Source organism: Athene noctua, chromosome 13, assembly GCF_965140245.1.
Source record: "Athene noctua chromosome 13, bAthNoc1.hap1.1, whole genome shotgun sequence".
NCBI classification, from domain to species: Eukaryota; Metazoa; Chordata; class Aves; order Strigiformes; family Strigidae; genus Athene; species Athene noctua.
Genome location: NC_134049.1, coordinates 4602088 through 4621687, shown reverse-complemented (window position 1 = coordinate 4621687; position 19600 = coordinate 4602088). Strand labels below are relative to the sequence as shown.

General features: G+C 38.6%; 1 protein-coding gene across 2 annotated transcripts; it reads right to left on the bottom strand.

The window, feature by feature from the left end:
- Nucleotides 1–888: 888 nt before the first annotated feature.
- DTWD1 (DTW motif tRNA-uridine aminocarboxypropyltransferase 1) lies at nt 889–17679 on the bottom strand. Of its 2 annotated transcripts, XM_074917504.1 has the most exons (7): nt 17573–17653; nt 15867–16099; nt 14863–15144; nt 13668–13811; nt 12111–12387; nt 6575–6819; nt 889–2007 (listed from the first exon to the last, which is right to left on the bottom strand). In XM_074917504.1, exons 3-6 carry the CDS (start codon nt 15136–15138, stop codon nt 6590–6592), a joined length of 927 nt encoding a protein of 308 aa, XP_074773605.1. In that variant the 5' UTR covers nt 15139–15144; nt 15867–16099; nt 17573–17653; the 3' UTR covers nt 889–2007; nt 6575–6589. The 2 variants fall into 2 exon arrangements, with proteins under 2 accessions (XP_074773605.1, XP_074773604.1); XM_074917503.1 differs by lacking the exon at nt 15867–16099 and having other exon boundaries at nt 17573–17679.
- Nucleotides 17680–19600: the final 1921 nt, after the last annotated feature.

Sequence of the window (19600 nt, the reverse complement as noted above, 5' to 3'; positions counted from 1 at the left end):
GTCAGCTAGAATTCATGCTGCATTTGATGAACAATTTAGTCATGACCCTGAAGCCCCAAAAATAATTTTTAAAGAAATAAAGCATTTATGATGTTCCTGAAATACAGAATTTTTATTCAGTATTAGTAGCAACGTTTGAAATTAAATCTGTAGCTTCAACTTGAGTAAACTGTTTTGCTGGAACCCAAGGTATTGTTCTGTGGAGAAGACGCTAAGGATACTGCTTTTAGACTTGCAAAGAGTCTAATTCTGCTCAATTCTTTAACATCCATCTCCAAAGCAAACAGCTTCAGAAACTGTACTAAAGCAGATCTTTTAAGCTGTGAGGGTGGCATTTATTGAAGTATGGTTTAAAAAAGCCATCACAATTATATGAGGCACTTCAAAATGGAGTGCATCCCAGCAATGTTTTTTACAACTCAATTTTTAATTGAGTAGAGGTAAGGCATTTCATATGAAAACCAGCCTAGAAAGTCTTAAAGTATGTTTAAAAGCAGGACTTGTAGACATTAACAGATATAGACATTAATATGACTAGAGTTTATATCCAATCATTGTTGATAGGATGTCTATTGAAGGTGATAATGAGACATAAAATGCCTCAAAAAAAATGAAGGGTCCATGTTATTTACCTCACAGAAAACTTGTTTTATTTAAGTTACATATTATTCCGGATCATATGCACAAAAATGTATTCTCACAGAGTAAAGGCCAGGTCCTATCTCACTTTGGTAGGACAGAAGATATAAAATTTACAGTTACATTAATAGGCTTCCATGCTGTTGTTTGTCATAAAATTACATGGAAATATATACTAGCATAAACCAAGGAATTAATAAACTAATTGCATATTTATTAATAAAAAGCCAAAACACGAGAAACACTGACTCTGGTTTGATTATTTTATTCTCCAGTAAGTAACTAAAAGACAGCAAGGAAAACATCATGTTGCATGATGTATCATACGAGTTTCCCATCGAGGCTCAGACACGTGCGTGTTCACTCCAGGTGTCCAGGCGCACACTTTCCTTAGTACAGGGTGGGTGTGCTCCTGCTCCTTCCTCCCCTGCTGAGCAAATGGTGGAGCAGGATCCATGGCATTTCCTCTGTGCAGGTGAGTCAGTTTCTGTGCAGTTCAAGGCCCTTAATTTTTCTTTGCTGTTTTAAATTTTTTAATTGTTTTGGAATAACCTGTTTACCCTTTTGGTGTCTCTCAGCATGCCCTGTTAAGCCTGGATGGATGTGCTTAATTTTCTTTTTTTAACAAATAATACTTCACTGCTTCTTGGAGATGCAAAGAAAATATGATGCTTTATGAGACAAGTAGGAACGACATTAGACTCGTTAGCAGCAATATTCAGAATGGTGGAAAGGTATGAAATATTATTTGTTTTCCCAAAGTACTGTTTGGAGGGATAATGCAGACTTGTGCTGGACAGTGCATCCAAACTTAACAGATGAATTCCCAGTCAAACTATTCATCTGCGTACATTAACAGGATCAGCTATATGTCTGTATCTGATTAAAGTATATATTTGCTCTGTGCATATAACAGTTTATTCTTTAATTTTGTAAAATCTGATACCACACTTTGATTTTTTTCTTTATGTTCTCTAAGACAGAAATATTGTAAGAGAAATCTTTGGCTTGTGTCCTAATGCATTTATCACTAGGAGGGAGGTACATATTTATTGATTTTTACACATGTACACATACTTCTGTGTAGCTCTTCTAGCCCTGTTGCTGGAAAATTTTACCACCAGAACCTTTGAAGTAATAATACTCAGCCTTTGGATTTCATGCTGAGTTCAACTGGCTTATGGGCCCAGTTTCGTATGTAGAGACATGTTATTCAGAGGCAGAAGTTAATTTTACAGGTAAGGGAAGTGAAACGCACAGGATCACAGGTCGAGTAGGACTCAATCTTGAGTATACTGGTGTGGAGCATTCTCTTCTGCTCAGTCTTCTGTGGTGTGTTTCTAAACATCCTATTGCAACACCAGTGGTCTGAAAAGTCAACAGTAAAATCATAGTTGATTTGAATGTTGTAACAGCACCAGTATTGCTAAAGTTAGACAGAAATTTCCATTTTCAGTGGGGTGAAAATATGAAGTCTGTTTTGAATTAGAGAAGTAGTCCCCACCTCTTGCTGTGGGACTCAAGAACTATCTGAATTTTTTTTTCTGGCAGGTAGTAGTGAAGAAACCACACCACTACTGCGTATTTTTCATATTTAATGTGACACGCTACTTTAAAAACTCTACAGCATCTGATTTCTCTTCCATAAAATGGCAGCAATGTGTTATCTTTCCCAACAAACGAACAAGAAGAACATTGTAAATTTTTCATATAAATGCTTACTTTGGTGGAATTACTAAGTGTCACCAGTCAAAATTTGCATTTTTACTAATAACAGAATAGGAATTTTACTAAAATAATGTCTCAAGACAAAGGACAACAGGTCAGGAATTATGCCGAGTTGTTCAATACCTTAATAGGTGACCTCATATTCTGGTATCAATGGATCTGCATCTTATTGCCACAAGATCTTTTCATCCTAGTGGGAAAGCTTTCCTGTTCTAATACTGCTGCAGTCACCATTAAGTTTTGTGTCATGACACAGGTTTGAATTCAGCTGATGTGCAGCTTTCTGGCATACTTTGAGACACAAGCTAATGCTACCTGGGAGTGTATTAACTGCATTATAGTAAATGATGGGAAAGCAATATGAAGTCTTCCCCTCTCCTTATTTTGGTATTTCAAGGATAGGGATAGGTGGTATGGATTTTCACATCACGTGACATTTTATATAAGTATGCAGTGACCATCATTTATGAAGACAGACTGATTTTTAAAGCATTCAGGCAAAATACTGAAACCCAGTGCAAGAAAAAAAGCAATAACAGATGACTACATTACTCTGCAACTGGGCTTGAAGAAGCCTATATGGAAAACCAGATGGACTCGAACTGAAAAAAAATTGCAAGAAGCAGTGGCTAAGGATTTAAATCAGGTAAGATTACAAGTGCTTTGGAAAGTTCTGCTGTAGATTCCAAGTTGCCATCTCAATGGTTTTCAATCTCAATGTATCTTTACTCCATGTACTGACATGACCCTTTGTTCAACCTAGGCTTGGATGACATTTGTCCTGTCTTCCAGGAAAGGAATTGTTTTTTGCAGCTCCCTCTCTTACTCATTTTGAGAAGAGGATTAAACACTCCCTCTGACCAAGCATACAGACACGCTAAAGTGAAGCCACTTCATGCTCCTGGCCAAACAAAGAACAAAAATACCCACAATAAGCAAAAGCAGATGGCTTCAGTGGCAGGAAATGAATGAGCCAGACTGCAGGTAAAATGGTTCTCTGAACACATCGTGGAGGTTTGTAATGACAGGTTCTTTGTTATCTGGGGCCTCCCCACAGGAGGCCAGATGTCTTCTGTTGTGAAAGGAGATAGACAGAGATGCTCTTCCTTTTCCTCCCCCTTTAACTTATGGCTGTTTAAGTTACAGCTAATGGAAGTAGAAGCCTGGTTTCCCCCTTGCTCTCTGATGTTTTTGGAAATGAGATAGTTAGTGAAAGGGTATTCTGATATGAAAGAAAAGGCCCAGAACTGGCCTTTACCTCCCCATGACCCTCGTTTTAAAGAACGGAGAGGTCAGTGCTGCTAATTGCACTTGAAAGGATTAACTACTTGATCGCTTTCATTTGGTGGAACAAAATTATTGTTTATTCTCAAAGCTGGAAAGATGTATCAGCAGTACTGAGACATTTTCAGTGCGGTGGATGACTTTTTATATGACTTCTTGACGACTTATACCAGTACTGAAATTAAATGGAGGATTTAAATATTTTTACAGAGGGAAGAGCAGGAGATGGGAGAGAAGGGGGAACTACATCTGCTGCTCAGACTGCAGCAGAAGTGACAATAACTTCCTTCCTGCCCTCATAAAAGGTTATCATAGGGATATCAACAGACCATAATTAATTACAAATATTGGATGTGCCCCTGTCACTTGGTATAAGAATGACTCTTGCATTATACTGAGGTTGCACTGGAAGAAAAAGAATGTGAACCCAATTCCTGGACACAGTGTTCCAGACTTAAAGTATTTTCTGTACATTGATTTCACCTGAGAATTAAAATTAATTTACTTTTGGAACAGATTCTTAATTCCCATTGTTCAAATAAAGTGAGGTACAGAAAACTTAAATTTGGAAACCATTTTTAACCTTATGAAACTATTTTCCAAAAGTAACAAAGAACAGCTTATATAAGCTTTTATCTGACCTCTGCTTCTTAAATAAAAAAACATGTTTTCAGGGAAATGTGTCTTGGAAGTAACTCCCCCTTCCCCCCCAGATTTTTCTCTCTGGTTCTTGTAAAACATTAGGTCAGTGGTTCATTTTATTTTTGTTTGTTTAAAGTGGGTGAAAGTTTCCTTCTCAAGCTATTATACTTGTGTGATTTTTTAAAAAATATTACAACAATCTTTGTTTAAGAAATACAAGAACAGATGGAAATGTCAAAAGACTATCAAAATCCATACCAAAGGAAATAGCATTAATCATTGTAAAAAGCCAAAATAACCTCTCAATAGCAGTAAGAACCAAATGAGTAAGAAATGTGTTGTTTCAATAGCATCAAGACATGACTGATGATTTTTCTCATTGCCTGGCACATGAACTCAATATATATGTATATTTAAAAACAATCTTTTTCATTCTGACTTCAAGCCTGTGTTTCTCGTGGTGCTGTTATAGTTCAGGCACACTTCATGTGCACTCATGTAACTTAACCAGCACTTTGCTCTGCAAATGGAGGAGACGTGGTTTGGTTGTCCACTGAAATGCCTTCTTGTATCATTCCCTTGTGCAGATAAGCATACAAATCTGAAGATAAGTATGACTTGCAGAGAGAGTGTATTTGTATCTTGTATTTTAAGTAATATTAGCTTTGATTTCAGTATCCTGAAGCATTTAAAAACATTGTACAAATCAGTTATTTGAGCCTGTATGGATTGCTGTGGAAGTGTATAAAGATTTTTTTAAATTATTTTTCAAGGCACTCTTTCTATGTTCACCAGGGTATGATACTGCCTTCCTGGAGAGTATGCTACAGGTGATAATTCAGGCAGATTTTTTTTTGAGGGAAAAGCTACAACAAAAATTTTGGAACTTTTGTTTAAATACTATAATTTTTCAATCTGTGTCACTTTGACAAGATTTGATTTTTTTAAGTAACACGCTTCTGAGAAGATTCAGAAATATTTCTCTCTCTTACACTGTACTTCTAATGAAACATTAAGACTATAATTTTTACCAACGCAAATTTTTCTGGTAGAACATTATCGTATGATAAAAATATATTCATATAACTCTTGTGTAAGAGTTATAGGTCCATATAACTGTATGAGAGTTATAGCCTAGGTCTATTACCTCTGCCAGCATTAGCTGTACTGGTACAGCTTGGCAAAGTCACACTTGTGTAATTACATACACATGTGATGTCTCTGCCTGCAGTGCTGTGCTACACACACAGCAAAAATTTCATCAGCACAGGCAAAGTCTTATTTATGTTGTTCAAATTTGCACTATTACTGGAAAAGAAAACACAGCAGATTCACAGTATGCCTAATTTAAGGAAGTCTTGAGAAAAATGGGGTTGTTGGAACCACCATCTTCCCGATTTCTTGTCTCTGCAAATTACTTTCTCTTAGGTCCTGCGAGAAGATGTACATTTTCAGACAACTCCTACAGTGTGGTGGTGAGCCCCTTCTGCTGCTTAGAATACAAGTGGCATCTACAAAATTTTACTGTCTATGATACGCCATAGTGACATGTTAAGTTAGTGTTCACAAAATAACAATGATATTATAGAATGATAATAAACACTTAACTAAATTAGTTTGAAGGAGTCTAAAATTATTGAAGAAGTTGAGAATATTCTTAATGTAACATTATGTGAACGGCACTACAGAAATCATGTACTGTATAATGATGTTTAAACAGATCACTTTTCTATTACTAGGACAATTTTCCAGAATTTATCTTGAAAGTACAAAATTTATATTTTGTTCATTTAATGTGGTCTTTTATTTTGTATTGCTGCCCACAATTAAATTCCATCCTAATAATTTCATTAAGCTTCTCATGTCACGAAAGCGAAATCAGTATTACTGTGTAAAACACAAAGAAAACACCTGAAACAAAGCATTAACAATAATAAAAAGCTATCATGCTAATTCCTTTTTACATGGCAAGAGGGGCCAAGTCGTCCTATCCACACCTCAGGAATTAATCTCAGTGTGATGAGCGTATCAGGTCTGTAGGTTCAAACACAGCAGTACGTAGCAAAGCACAGCTGTTTCCAAATAAGCAGTTCTACTCAGACTGCTCCTCTGAGTAGTTCTACAGCATAAATGTGCAGGACATGAGGTCTACGACTTCCTTTTGGACAAACACTGTGACCATTATCAAGAGTACAATCTATTTCCAGATTTCAGTTAGAAAAAGTGTTACGCTTGTGCAGTTTATCGTTACAAAGAAACAAAATAAAATGCAGTTACTTACCTAGAGGCAGACATCTTACTCTTTTCCTGCACAACACTTGGCATTTTTGATCAATGTGTACATAAATGAAAAGAAAAAAAGCAGATTATCATATTGTCCTTTGTAGTTCTCTTTCAAAATCTCCTGATGATAGTCCACAAGGAAATAATAAATTGCTTCTATTGTGGAAAGGTATGTATCTGGCTTTCCCTTCTGATGACGCCAAAAGCAAGTTTTCCTTGTCTTCAACTCAATTTGCAGCAGCCCTGTCAAGAAAAAAAGGTAACATAGATTAGACAATGTGGATTGGTGGATAGGATGCTCTTCTGCTGATTGAGGATGCCAGTTAAACTCAAGACACCAGAGTGAAAAGAGTAGGCTGATTTTACTGTTAATAATTCAAGGATGTAACTCAGTAATACAGAAATAAGCACTAAGGAAAACACAGAATAGTACACTTAATTACTACTACATACAGTTAAGCAAGGCAATGCACCTAATCATTACTACACCACGGGGAGAACAGTGATCAAGAAAGATCCTTCACCACTTGCACAAGTTACCAACATGAGATCGGCAGTCGCTGGGCAGCCCCGGCTGCAGCGAGGACTGCAGTACCTCTCCCTGCAAGTGGGAAGTCCAGCGCGGGGTGTCCATCCCTAGGTGAGGCAGCCAAAGTCACGGCAAGCGGGCCCAGCCTTATATACCAAAAATCAGCAAGCCAGAACAGCTTGCACCTTTGTTTTGAGCAGAAACATCTGGTTTCATCCTCCTGTTGGATTCTACCCAAAGCCTGGCCAGGGCTTGCGGGGGGAGAACCAAGGGAGTTTCTGACAAGGCCAAACACTTGGGTTCTCACCCTGGATTACCGTCTCACAGCATTTCATCCTCACGACTGATTATATTCTGTCTGAACTACATCTTTCAATAGTGAGCATACACATTTCATTAATGATCAGATACTAATAATTAACATTAATGGTAATATGATTTTACTAATTAACAGATACTAATAATGGATAATGTTTGGTTGTGAGGTTCATCTAGAGGTCAACTTTGTTTCAGGGCCTATTATTCAGGCCCTAGCACTACAGACGCCAAACAAGTCTTGAGCTCTGTTTCCTGACTTTGCTGCTAGTCTGCTAGATGCCTGCATTTCTCTTCCTGTACATTCATTTTTCATCTATAAATTGGAGGCAAGAATTTTATCCTCCTCTGTGGACCACTTTTTCATGAAATTTCAAAGTGTTTGAAGTTCTAGGTTACAATCTTCATAATTGCAATTAAAACTTGTAAGTTATCCTTTCATTCATACAGCCTCACAGCCCTCAGTAAACTGCAGGGTCTCTTCAGATGGGAAGAGTGAAATCCACACCTGCAAAGACTCATCAATGTTCATAAAATGATTAATAAATTTCACCTTTTGCAAAGCTAATACCTTTCAAGTGTAAACCAGAATCCCTCATACTGTTAGTTTTCCTGAACCGAGGAATATTTGCTAAGAGCCAGACACTTTTCATTTATGTTTGTTAAGTAACTGAAATCTCACAGGGATTACTCAGGAATAAGTATGAGAGAAGCAGGTCATTAATTTTATTGAAAACTAAAAGCATTCCCACTTGAGAGGAAAGAAAGAAATTTGGACTCTGTATGGTACATGGAAATCTTTTATCTACTATAGTCTCTGTAACTATTTTATTATTCAGATGAATTTTAAACACGTATCTTGGTTTTTATGTTCCTTAAAATGGACAAACTACTTGAAATTAAAACCTCCTTAATGTGTAAGCACTTTGTAAACAGGATGGGCAGTTGGATTATAAAGAATAATACACCTGTCAATAATACCAAGATCAGGTTGTAAAATTATATTTTTCTAAAAGCTAAAATCAGATACTACGTGTGTCATGGGATAGTTTAGTACAAGTGATAGTATAAATAACAATATGGTTTAAGAATTGCTTGGAAGTTATGGACAGAGAAGCTGGCCTATAGCCCAGCACTTGCAATTCAGTACTTTCTACCTTCAAACTACATTTAATTCTTTCTAGTGTAATTGCAAGATGGATTTAGTTGTTTGCTTTGCAGTTAGTAATGTATGATATCTCACATAGTAAAAGAAACCTCTCCTACAGCGAGTGTTTAAAAAACCTGAACAACAGGAGATTCCATCACTGAATTTAAATGTTATTGCTGGCATTTCAGAACCAAAAATTCAAAATAACATAATCAGTATCTCTAATAATCCTATACATGTCTATTGAAAATAGTAATAGGAAAATGCATTAAGCTTGCTTCTCTCAAAAGGTTTGAATACTTGAATACTCAGCCCAAACCGAAGTGAAAACTTTCACCGAATTCAGAAATGTTTCCACCTTAACAGCAGGGAACTAAGTTTAAGGGACGATTCCTCCAAGGTAAACTCCCACCGATTTGTGGCCTGAATACAAACAAAAGTTCACTGAAGGCGAGACCACTGACACTACCGAGTTTACCACAAATGCAAGAACATTTAATTTCAAACAGAGAATTCTAGGAGTTTCTTAGCAAAAAAAAAGCTTAGAGGAGGTTAAGGGTTACAGTTTACCAAGCAGGTTTTTATCATCTGTAAAGTATCTGTATCTATACAGCCAAAGGCAGTGTTTTATTACAAATACTGACTGTTCACAAGAAAGCTTACAATACTAAGGAAATCAACAGGTTTGGTTTGGTTTTTTAGCATCCACATACTTTTGAGATCATTAGAAAGAAACATTTCGATGAATTTGGGATCAAGCACAATGGAAATACAGCTACCTTTAAATCTGCTTAGGTAATGTAACCAAATTTCCCCTATAAAAGTTATTCTCCTCTATATGCATCTTATGGTGCCTTTTCAGAGATCTCCCACCTTTCCTTAAACCTCAAATGCTACATCCTGTTACCACAGCACAGTTCTGTGTTCCCCCCCCCCACTATAATAATCGAATGCTCAAACATGTAGGATTCTATATTTAATCATGTCTGGTCACTGATGTTACATCTAAGAGAGATTTGCAGTTCTTATATCAACAAGATGTTAAGTTGTAAAGTTTATGCACACGCTGAAGCCTGTTGCTTACTCTGAGCCTTCTATTACCTATAGTTTGTATAGTGAACTGGGAGATCCACCACTTCAAGAAATACTAGTGCTGAAAATTGTAAGTAACGAGTAATTATGGTTTTGCACTTATGGTAGCTATTAAGAGTCTAAATTCTTGCTAAAGTGTCTATTGTTATCTTAATTATGCTGTTAATTTCCTAAAGAGGTAGCAGCTTAAAAAGCTACTTCAGTCAGGAATTCTGCTCCTTTCCTAATCTTTTAGATTCCCAATGTTTAGGAGTAATTTAAGGATTTAGGCTGAGGAAGAAGTGGTTTACACACCTTGGATTCACCTTGCCTCTGCTGTGGCGCCCTGAATGATGTCAGCATGTATTCTTTGAAAAAGAATGTGGAAACTCATGACAGAACTCCTATTTTTGCTTTGCGTCATAACTCCGTGTGATTTTGTGGGAAGAAGAAAGATGAAAATATGAGAAGATGACAAAAGATTTGTCAGAAAAAGAGGATCAGGAGATCCTCTTTGCCTCAGAGGACATCAACTTACTGCTCTCAAATACCCCAGCTGTGCATAGGCAAAGGCTACTGTTTTCTTGTGGAGATGAAAGAAGCACAGAAACTTTAAAAAAAAAAACACAAACAACAAAAAAAATCCCAACTAGAGCAGATGTATGATTCAGCCTTGTACAAGAGAATGTGTAAGCTAATAAAATAAGACATTTGGCTAATACAAAGTGGATCAAACTAACAGAAAAAAAATTACCAAAGCGATCTGTTTAACAACTGTGTTGATGATGCCAATAAGCTGCATCACTCATATGAGAAAGTAATCATTCACATTAGATGCAACGTCTCCTTTCTGATCTAGTGATCACTTTTAATGTTATCAATTCTAGACATTGCCAACTTTAAAATATTTCCTGTCTTTAATACAACTGGTTTAGTTTTGCTTTCTAAAGACATATTACACTACGTTTCCAAGAAGATATAGAAGTATTTTTTTGTCCAAGTTTTCTAGACTTTTGTTTTTAAAGATTGATGTACTCATTTGCTTTCTCTTGCAGTACAATTAGTTACATTTACCCTCTAGATAAATGTAGGCTTCCAAAACACAAAGCTTTTCTTTACATTTTCTTGGCTTCATTAATGTTTCCATCCAGTATTTCTTGTAACTTAATCTTTCTGAATAAGTATGGCAATTACTTTTTATTTGGAATTATGAACGCGCCTTTTTGAACTTTAATATATGCGTAATATTTTGTTGGATTACTTCCTTTGTAGTTGAACTGAAAAATGACAACAGTTCTCTATTTTTCATGTGTATACAACATAAAAATGTCATCATTTTTGCCTAAGGAAACTGCCCCATTCATCTTGGAAGTCAAAAAACCGCAATCTCCAAAAGGAATATTAATGCAACTTGTGACCTTTATGACAGGCACTAAGAAAAGCAATGAGTACAGGGGCTGTGCACACTGTTATACCCGCTGTAGGGAGGGTAAAAACCTCTCCTGGGTGTGAGTAAGAGACTGACTTGCATGACACTAGTCACACCTTACAGCAATCCTGAAAGGTGCTCAGGGAAACAGAGGACTGGAATACAGCTGGAACAGAAGAGTCAACCAGATCACCCTTCACATGGGGTAACTGGAAAACACTCTTTAAGAGCTCTACAGTAACACTAACTGTGATTTTTGACTAATATACTACATAAGCTTCCACAGAAATCTTCAGTTCCCCTGGCTGCCTGTTACTTTTCTTAAATTCATCCTTTTAAAATAAGTTCCAACTCCTTTCCAGTAACTTGCAACATGCAATTACTCTAATCTTTATTTGAGAGAGTATGTTTTGTGTTAAACTAAATACTTAGTAACAGATTTTAATTAGCCAATAGATTATACTAACATGTTGCATTCTTTAATAATCTGACTAGACAAAAAGGCAACATTCATCTTGCATGTAAGAAGTCTGTGAAACTCCTTGTAGGGCCCAGTGCAAAGCATGCACTAGTAAGCAGTTATATATATTACCTATAAACCTGATAGCCTGCCTCCCAGCTAAGTGCACTTTTTTAACTAATGAAAGTATTTTCAAACTCCTATTTATCTCCAGGGAAATGGAATGCTATTGCTAAACCGGTTTATCTTTCCTGGTTTTATTTAGACTACTTAAAATGTAAACTTCTTGTAATGAACCTAAGACAAAAAACCTTTGCATAATAACAAGCTTTTGCTTTCAGAGATGAGAGGGTGCAGAGGGCAAGCAGGCATTCCCCTTTTATCTGAAAAGTAGTGAGAGGTCATTGTAATGACCATGAAACTAAGAACTTCACTAGAAAAGAAAGATGAATCTTTCCAGTATACTCAGATACAGGGTTAGGTATACACTTGTATCACGCTCAGGTCTGTTCTACAGACATGTATTTCCCTTAATCATTTCTGTAGTAATAACATCTCAAGATCAACTTTTTGTTTTTACCTTGAAGTCGTTCATCAGTTATTATTTTGTTAGTTTGATTCCAGGTACTGTCAATAAATATTATTTTCTTCAGTCTGGTGCCTTCACTCTTGTTGCTTGAGATGTGTTTATTTACATTTTTTTCTTCTTCTTTAGGTTCTATTTTTGCTTGCTTAACAGACGGCTCTCTGGAACAGTCATCGTCATTATCACAAACACTTTTCTCAGTGTGCTTTTGGAGATGGGAAGCAATATCTTGTACTGAAACTGAATTGGGGCCAGGAAATATAAGTGCTATCTAAATGAAGAAAAGAAAAAAATGTGTCAACAAAATCTGTTAAAACACCAGGAATTCGTCCATTAAAGAACAGAAATTTTCTATCCCCACCCACAAACATTTAGGTCAGGGCAAGACAAAAAATTATCTCTTTAAAAATATTCTACTATCTAAAAGGATAAAATACTATGTTAAACTAGTGAATAAAGACATTTGAACTATTTAATTAAATGTCACCTCCTTGCCTCTACTACCAACTCTAACATTTTTGTAAAAAAAAAAAAGCTTTTTCAGCCAAGAGAATGGCATCAGCCCTGAGGAAGCTCAAATTTCACTTGACATTGCAGTCTATGGGGTAGGAAGGCCATAAAGAATAGTTTCTAATTTCATTCACAAATTTTACATGAGAAGAAATAACCTCTAATGCCCTTGTGTCTATTGCAGGTCCCACAAATACCTTGCATGAAAAAGACCAGTGATAGCTTTATTTAGTAGTTTTTCAGTTGCTTATTGCAGCATTCAGAATCTGTGACTTGGAAAGCCTGGACCATACAGTGTCACTGCACTCTCTTCTGACGTTTGCCTGCCTTCCCTATTGCTCTTTCTGTTTTCTTTTCAGCTTCCTGCCTCTTTGCCATCTTGCTTTCCTTGACTGCTCGTTCCCTGAAGAAAATAATGTCTCTATGAGATATGTATATTATCCTCTTCTTCAGGTAGTCCAACAATAATGAAAGTGTTAATTATGACATCACATGTGTAAATATTAGATTTCAGATTAATCACACCATTTAAATGCACACATGACTCCAAGTTCATCACTCACTTTTTTCAGGCTCTGTGCTGACCGTGATAGAAAACAGTTGAATTTTAGTAGGTTTTCTCTGTAATAACAAATGTTAAAAATTCTAAGGAAGTTTAAATACTGCAGCTGCTGAGTATGACGAGCACAACATCAAACTGCTGTTTAGCTTGCTGTAAGTCAGATACTTTCATATGTTTGGGCAAAATATTTCTCACGATACACAACAAATCAAATTATCCATTACCTCAGGTGGTGAACATAGGAAAATCAAGGTGGTTAGACAGTGCTAGAGGCTTTTCTAAGCTTTGGAGGACAGTCCATAACCACTGTACATGTGCAGGCCCAAACTTTGCGAGAGCACAAGATGAAGTGGGCTGGATTAACAGACCAGTGCTTTCCTCCTGCTCCCTCCCAGCAGGGTGCAGTACCACTGCAGAAGTACAGAAGATGCCTCTGCATCTCCCCAGCACAAAGCCCGGCTATCTATATAGTTTCTTACTTCATGTCTTTTTTCTTCATATTCTGGAATGCAGGGGTATTTATAAATTGTAACATCATCAGGTGCCAGGAGCTTAGCATGCACAGCAGTGCTTTTGCCATCTGTTTCATTTGGGTGTTTAATAATGTCAATCTTCAAAGGTAACTACAGTAAGAAAGAAAAAGAAATAAGCAATAGTTGTGATCATATATACAGGTACAAATATTTATGCAAAAGCTAGGAGAAATCCCTATGGGCATGCAATTAAGACATATTTGACAATTTTTGACAACGTTTTTGTTTTAATAGGTTTAGAACTAAAGGAGAGACAAGTGACAAGAAGCACCTGTTATATTCTCTCAGTTTGTGTAAATACTGAAGTATGCAATGAATGCAATTTGGAATGCTGCAGTACTGGTGTGGTAAAACCTCTAGAAATCCTATCAATAAGTTAAATAAGATGTGGTCTTAATTTGAGCAATATAACAGTCCTAAATACTTATCTGTATTAAGTATTTACCCTACTGCAAAAATGGCCATTTCAATGAAAATATAAGGTCAAATTTCCAAAGTGCTTCTAAAGTATTTTCATGATGCTTTCAAACCACAGAGAGTCTTCAAAATACCTTTTAGTTCCTATGTGATTTTGCAAAACATCTCAGTCCTCTTTGATGGTTTCTCCAAGTATTTTCGCTGAAAGGCATTATGCTCTTTGTTCTTTATTTATATTTTAAGAGTAGTTATCTGAATTATACAACCATGACATCTAGGAATGCCTTTTAGCTCACATTTTATGTAAAATTCACTCTTGGTTATGGACAAATCATATTTTTTGTTCACAATATACTCTGTTCTGGCCAGAGTTCATAGAAACTGAAGAATGAAGGCAAGAGCACTGTAAAGAAGCTTTTAAGAACTAAGTGAAAACAGTAATTTGCACGAGAAGCTGAGTGACTTCAGCTTATCTTCTCATCTAGTAGATACATAAATGTTTATGTGAGGACTGGAACACTGTCAGTGTTTGTACATGTAATTCCTCAAGTAAGAACAATAATTTTGTCTAACTGTAGTTTATTCATACTTATAGCTGTGTTAAAGATGAAGGTCCATAAAGAATGAATCATAAAAGAAATGGTCACAGACGGACTGTCTGTTCTCTGTCCCCCGTAACTAAAAAGCACACGAACATTATAAAAAATCCAGAAGAAATATTAACCTTCACAGTCGGAATTTCTTTGGTAGGGACAGTTTCAACAGGAACAAAGCATGTGTAACAGTAAAACATCCTTGAACTACTGCATCGGGGGCATTTTGATCTCCCGCTTTTTTTTGCCTTTTCAAGTACTTCCTGTGATGCTAGCTGTAATTGTTGAAGTGGGTTATCTTGAAACGATGATGGAGTCTGCAATTCCAGACTTTCCAAACATTCAGTATTTCTTTTTGGTCCTTGAGAGTTTTCTTCATTTAAAAGTGTAGATGAATTTGAAGACATGGTTAACTGAAACAGACAGTATGTTGTAGCTGTTAAATACAATCCAATATATGACAAACTAATTTACTGGAAATGATTCTGTATGATCCTATTTAGCAAAAAATACTCATCAAAGAAGGTACTTCCTATAACCGAAAGAATAATAATCTGATCTAGCTGTTACAGCACAAAGAACTCCAAACAGGTTTCAGGAGACCATGAAATAAAACAGCTAGAAAGAACTTGAGCTCTGTATCCTTAATGCACATTCATCATTTTACTAAGGTGAGTTACTCCACTCAACTGGTGCAGAATTGTATTTTTTATATTCATAGGATCAGTGTCTAAAAGCTTGTGAAAACACTAGTAGACACTATTTACCTGGATAAGCAGTCCCATTATTCTTCAACGTAAGTACTGACAATGAATTAAATGTCTATAGGACAGAAATCCCTAAGAGAAAAGTTAATTGTTACAGATTTAGATCTCTGCCCTGAAATTACTGTGTGTGGGCAAACCAAACTACCTGAACGAAATCCCTGTGTTGACAGAACTTTGTGATAGAAGAAATCTTCCAAGAGCAAAGCCTGAGGCTGAAAAATTAGTTTCAAGAGCTAAAACTATTCTGGTGCTCCATATACTGGATAGCAAGGGCTGACCCAGTCTAGACTCATCCTACAAGTCTGTATTTATTTAGTATCACTGATGGGTTTTTTTTCAGTCTTTCTTCAGAACAGATGTTGTCTCACCCTCTGCAGCTGGCATAAAATTTTCACTGTGTACTCTTAAGTAATGCGTCAGGCCCACACCCGATCCAGACAGAATTAGTTTGCTGTGTGCAGAGCTTCGTAGTCACGGTTTTAGTGAAACCCTTCTGACTAGTTCACACAGGGTCCTCTCTGGTCTTCAAAGCAACCCACAGTCAGGAGCCTGCACAGCCCGTAGTAGTTATGAACTGCCTTTTGCACTCTGTGCTGCATCACTTAAAATAAGAAAAAAAAGTCATTCTCAGTATTTACTTTCAGCTAATTTACATTTACTTTTCCATGTCAGGGATCACACTTGTGAAATGATGTAACAGAACAGCCACGTTTAACAAAAACAAACAAACAGTAATTCCTGAGATGTGGTCCAAAGTTAAGTGTTTAAATAAAACCAAGTGTAATTTAATTGGGAAATAACAAAACCAAAACACTCTGCTAACTGTCCAATAAAAATTTAAAATTAATCCCAGAAAAATTAGTTGTTATTTTCTGGTAAAACTAAATACTCATGCATGTTATGATACATTCCCCTCCCCCAACAACAAGCTCTAACTTTTGAAAGGTCGGGGACGTCCACTCCAATAAACAAAATCTAATAAACATACAAATTTTATAGTGCAATTTGCTTTTAAATAGCTCTGAGAGAAAGCAAATACACCCTTCATAGACTAACCCATGCTATTATCAGGTTTCCTCAAGAAGCAAGGAGGGTGAGAGGCCCTGTAATTTGACATGCATTCCCAGCCTACAAACTGATTCTTTTCAGTGTAATGTCTCATGGCACCGTGGTGGTCAAGTAAGACACCCTGCAGCACTTTCATTATTGATACTGACAAGTTATATGCTGCTCTAAGGGCACAGGAAAACCTTCGTGGTATCAAAATCATACCTCTTCCCAAAGTTATAGCAGTATACATGCAGTTTACGTTTCAAAGAGAAAACAGTGAGTTTACACAGCTTTAAGATCCAACTCTCGATTCAGACATAAAATTTTAGGACCGTAACAACTCCACCTAGACCTAATCTCCAAAACCCAGAAGAATCACTGCCGCTGGAGGGTACCCTCCTCATTCCCACGGCAATTCTAAACCAACTTCCAGTCTCGGTCAGGCCATAGGGGGTTTGTTCAGGTGTCAGGAAGCACGCTGATCTCGGTACTGCCATGTGCTCACGCGTCTCCGCTCCCTGGGCGATGTGGAAGCAACGCGGCTGGGGCTCAGCCTGCAGCGGTGACCCTCACCAGCAGGAGAGGGTCTGCGCGGCCTGGCCATGCACAGGGCTGGGCCTTCCAGTGGCAGGAAAGGCCCAGGGCAGCATAAAGCGGGCTGTAGGAAACGTGGTGGATGAGGGGCACAGGCCTTTGCTGTTGTGATGTCTCACGGAAAATAACAAAAGCCGTTCTCCTGCCTAGGCGTGACTGAACGGCCCCCGACACCGCAGGGGCGCCGAGGCCTCTGCGGGCGGAAAGCCGCGCTACGGCGGGCCGGCCTAGCCGCCGGCCACCGCGGGGAGAGCGGCCAGGCCGCCCCGCGCACGGCCCCAGGCCCCGCCCGCCCCTCACGGGCCGCGGGGCTGCCAGGGATGCGCTGGCTGCACGCCCCGCTCCCTCTCCTCTCCTTCCCCCCCCACAACCCCCGTGGCCTCGACGCCGCGGCGGCGGGGAGCTCCCTCCGCTCCGTTCTGTTCCTCACCCGCTCGCTGGGCTCCCGCCCCTCGGCGGGCCGGCGCTGGCCGCAGAAGGCCGCTGGGCCCTCCCGGGGCCCGGAACGCGTGTGTCGGGCCGGGCGGCGGCGGGGAGGAGGGGGCCGGAAGAGCGCGCCCGGGCGGGCGCCGCGCGGCGGGAACGGCCGCCGGGGGCCTTAGTGCCGGCGCGCGCGGGCCCGCGGGCAGCGCGTGACAGCCCGCGCGGGGCGGGCAGGGACGGCGGGCGGGCCCTGAGGGCATTTCCCCGCACACCCCGCGGGCAGGGGGCGGCTCGGGGCAGCCCGAGGCAGAGAGTGGTTCTAACACCGCCTTCCGGCGTTTGCGTGAGGGACTCTCGCCCCGAACCGGCTTTTAGGCGTTGTCTGTCACAAAAACCTGAGCGGAAACCGCATCCTGTCACCTGCGGGGCAGAAAGCCGCCCTTTCCCGCGGGTCTCCCTTCCAGGTTTTCCCAGCCCGTGTGAAATGTCCCCGAGGGTTCGCTCTCCCTGAGGCGATGGCCCCAGGGGAGGGGGCAGCGCCCCGCGGGGTCTGCCCGCCCGCTGGAAGTACCTGGAACCCCGGCTGAGGGGAGCCTGGAGGGTTTGTTTCACTCCCTCGTTACCTTCAGCAAAGCTAGGTCAGAATTTTTTACTTTTTTTTTTTTTTTTTTTTCCACCTAGTGGTATACTCACTGCACATTAGAGTTGACACCAAGGGCTGGAAGAATTGTGTTGCTGTATTCCTTCCTTCTTTTCCATCTCCCTTTACAGGACACTGGATCTTTTCCGTGGAATTCCTTGGCCTGGTTGATACTCCTCTACAGTAGTATTTACCCAATACCCAGTGTTCACTAACTGCATTTTAGGTTGAAGTGACTAAACCAAAACAGTAATTTTGGTATAGAGAAGATTTCTCTCGACTCGGTGAAAAAAAGTCTGTGATATATTAGTTGTAATAGCTTTAGGGGAAAAAGTTGACATTGTAGGCAGATTTTATGCCAGACTTTGATCTCGGTTACACCCCAAAAACCTCACTGTCTTCAGTGGTATTACATTCAGTGGCAGAGGATTTCTACCACTATCCTGTTGTTACTGGGTTTGTTTTGACTTGGATCTATTTTTCGTGCTAGCAGTATGTAATATATTGCAGTAGTAGGAAAAAAATGCTACATTTCACCATCTGTATTTTTTTGTCTCCTTATGCTGTGACAGTGCTTCTTGATGTGCAGTGGTTGTGTCGAAATAATGAAATGTTTATTGGACACAAAGAAAGCTTTTATAATAGCTTCTAACATTCTTGCCAAACTTAATTATAGAAGGTTTTATTAAGTGTACTATCTCTTACTTTGAGTGAATTCTTCGGGTGCTTAATCCAGAATTTGTTGTTTGGGAACGAACAGAGCCTGCTCGTTATTTAAAATCAGGCTCTGAAATCTGCATTACTTCTTTGTATTCTTTTATCCTACACAGTTATTTGTACAAAAGCTGTGAGATTAACAAAACCATTTTTAGGAATGGTTGCTATATGATTTGGGGGGGGTTCTTAATTTCACAATTTACTAAAAAGATAATTTCTTTCTAACCAGTATTTCTCACACTTTGTTTCTGCTCATATCTAACAGTGTAAAGTTTCTTTTTATTATACTGGACTCAGAAGATACCAGTTGATTGATTTCAGTAAGACTCTTGCTAATCTGCAACCCTCACATTTCTTCCAACTTCTGAAAAAACTCTGAATATGTAAGAACAGAGCAGATTTGCCAGGTGATTGGACACTCGCTTTTTCTCAGTATGTATTTTAGAAGTACATAAATAATAATAGTATAAATATTTTGTATGGAGGTACTGAGAAGAAAATGCAAGTTCTGACTTTATGATTAAGTGTCCTCACATAGTTTTCACATTTTTAGCATGTTTTTCGACATACAAGAATGTGTAGTATTCTTCTGTTTATTGGAAGAAATTACAGTGAAGATGCTCTACATATGCTATACTGATAGCTTTGTCAGCTTTTGTTACCTATCTTAGGGGTTTT

What these genes read in the sequence shown, in the direction of transcription:
- DTWD1 (XM_074917503.1), bottom strand. Translation starts at nt 15,138, where the DNA reads ATGTCTTCAAATTCATCTACACTTTTAAATGAAGAAAACTCTCAAGGA. An exon ending in AAGAAATTCCGACTGTGAAG is followed by an intron (nt 13,812 to 14,862) that starts GTTAATATTTCT and finishes TTCTTACTGTAG; the next exon opens with TTACCTTTGAAGATTGACAT. An exon ending in ATGAAGAAAAAAGACATGAA is followed by an intron (nt 12,388 to 13,667) that starts GTAAGAAACTAT and finishes TTCTTCATTTAG; the next exon opens with ATAGCACTTATATTTCCTGG.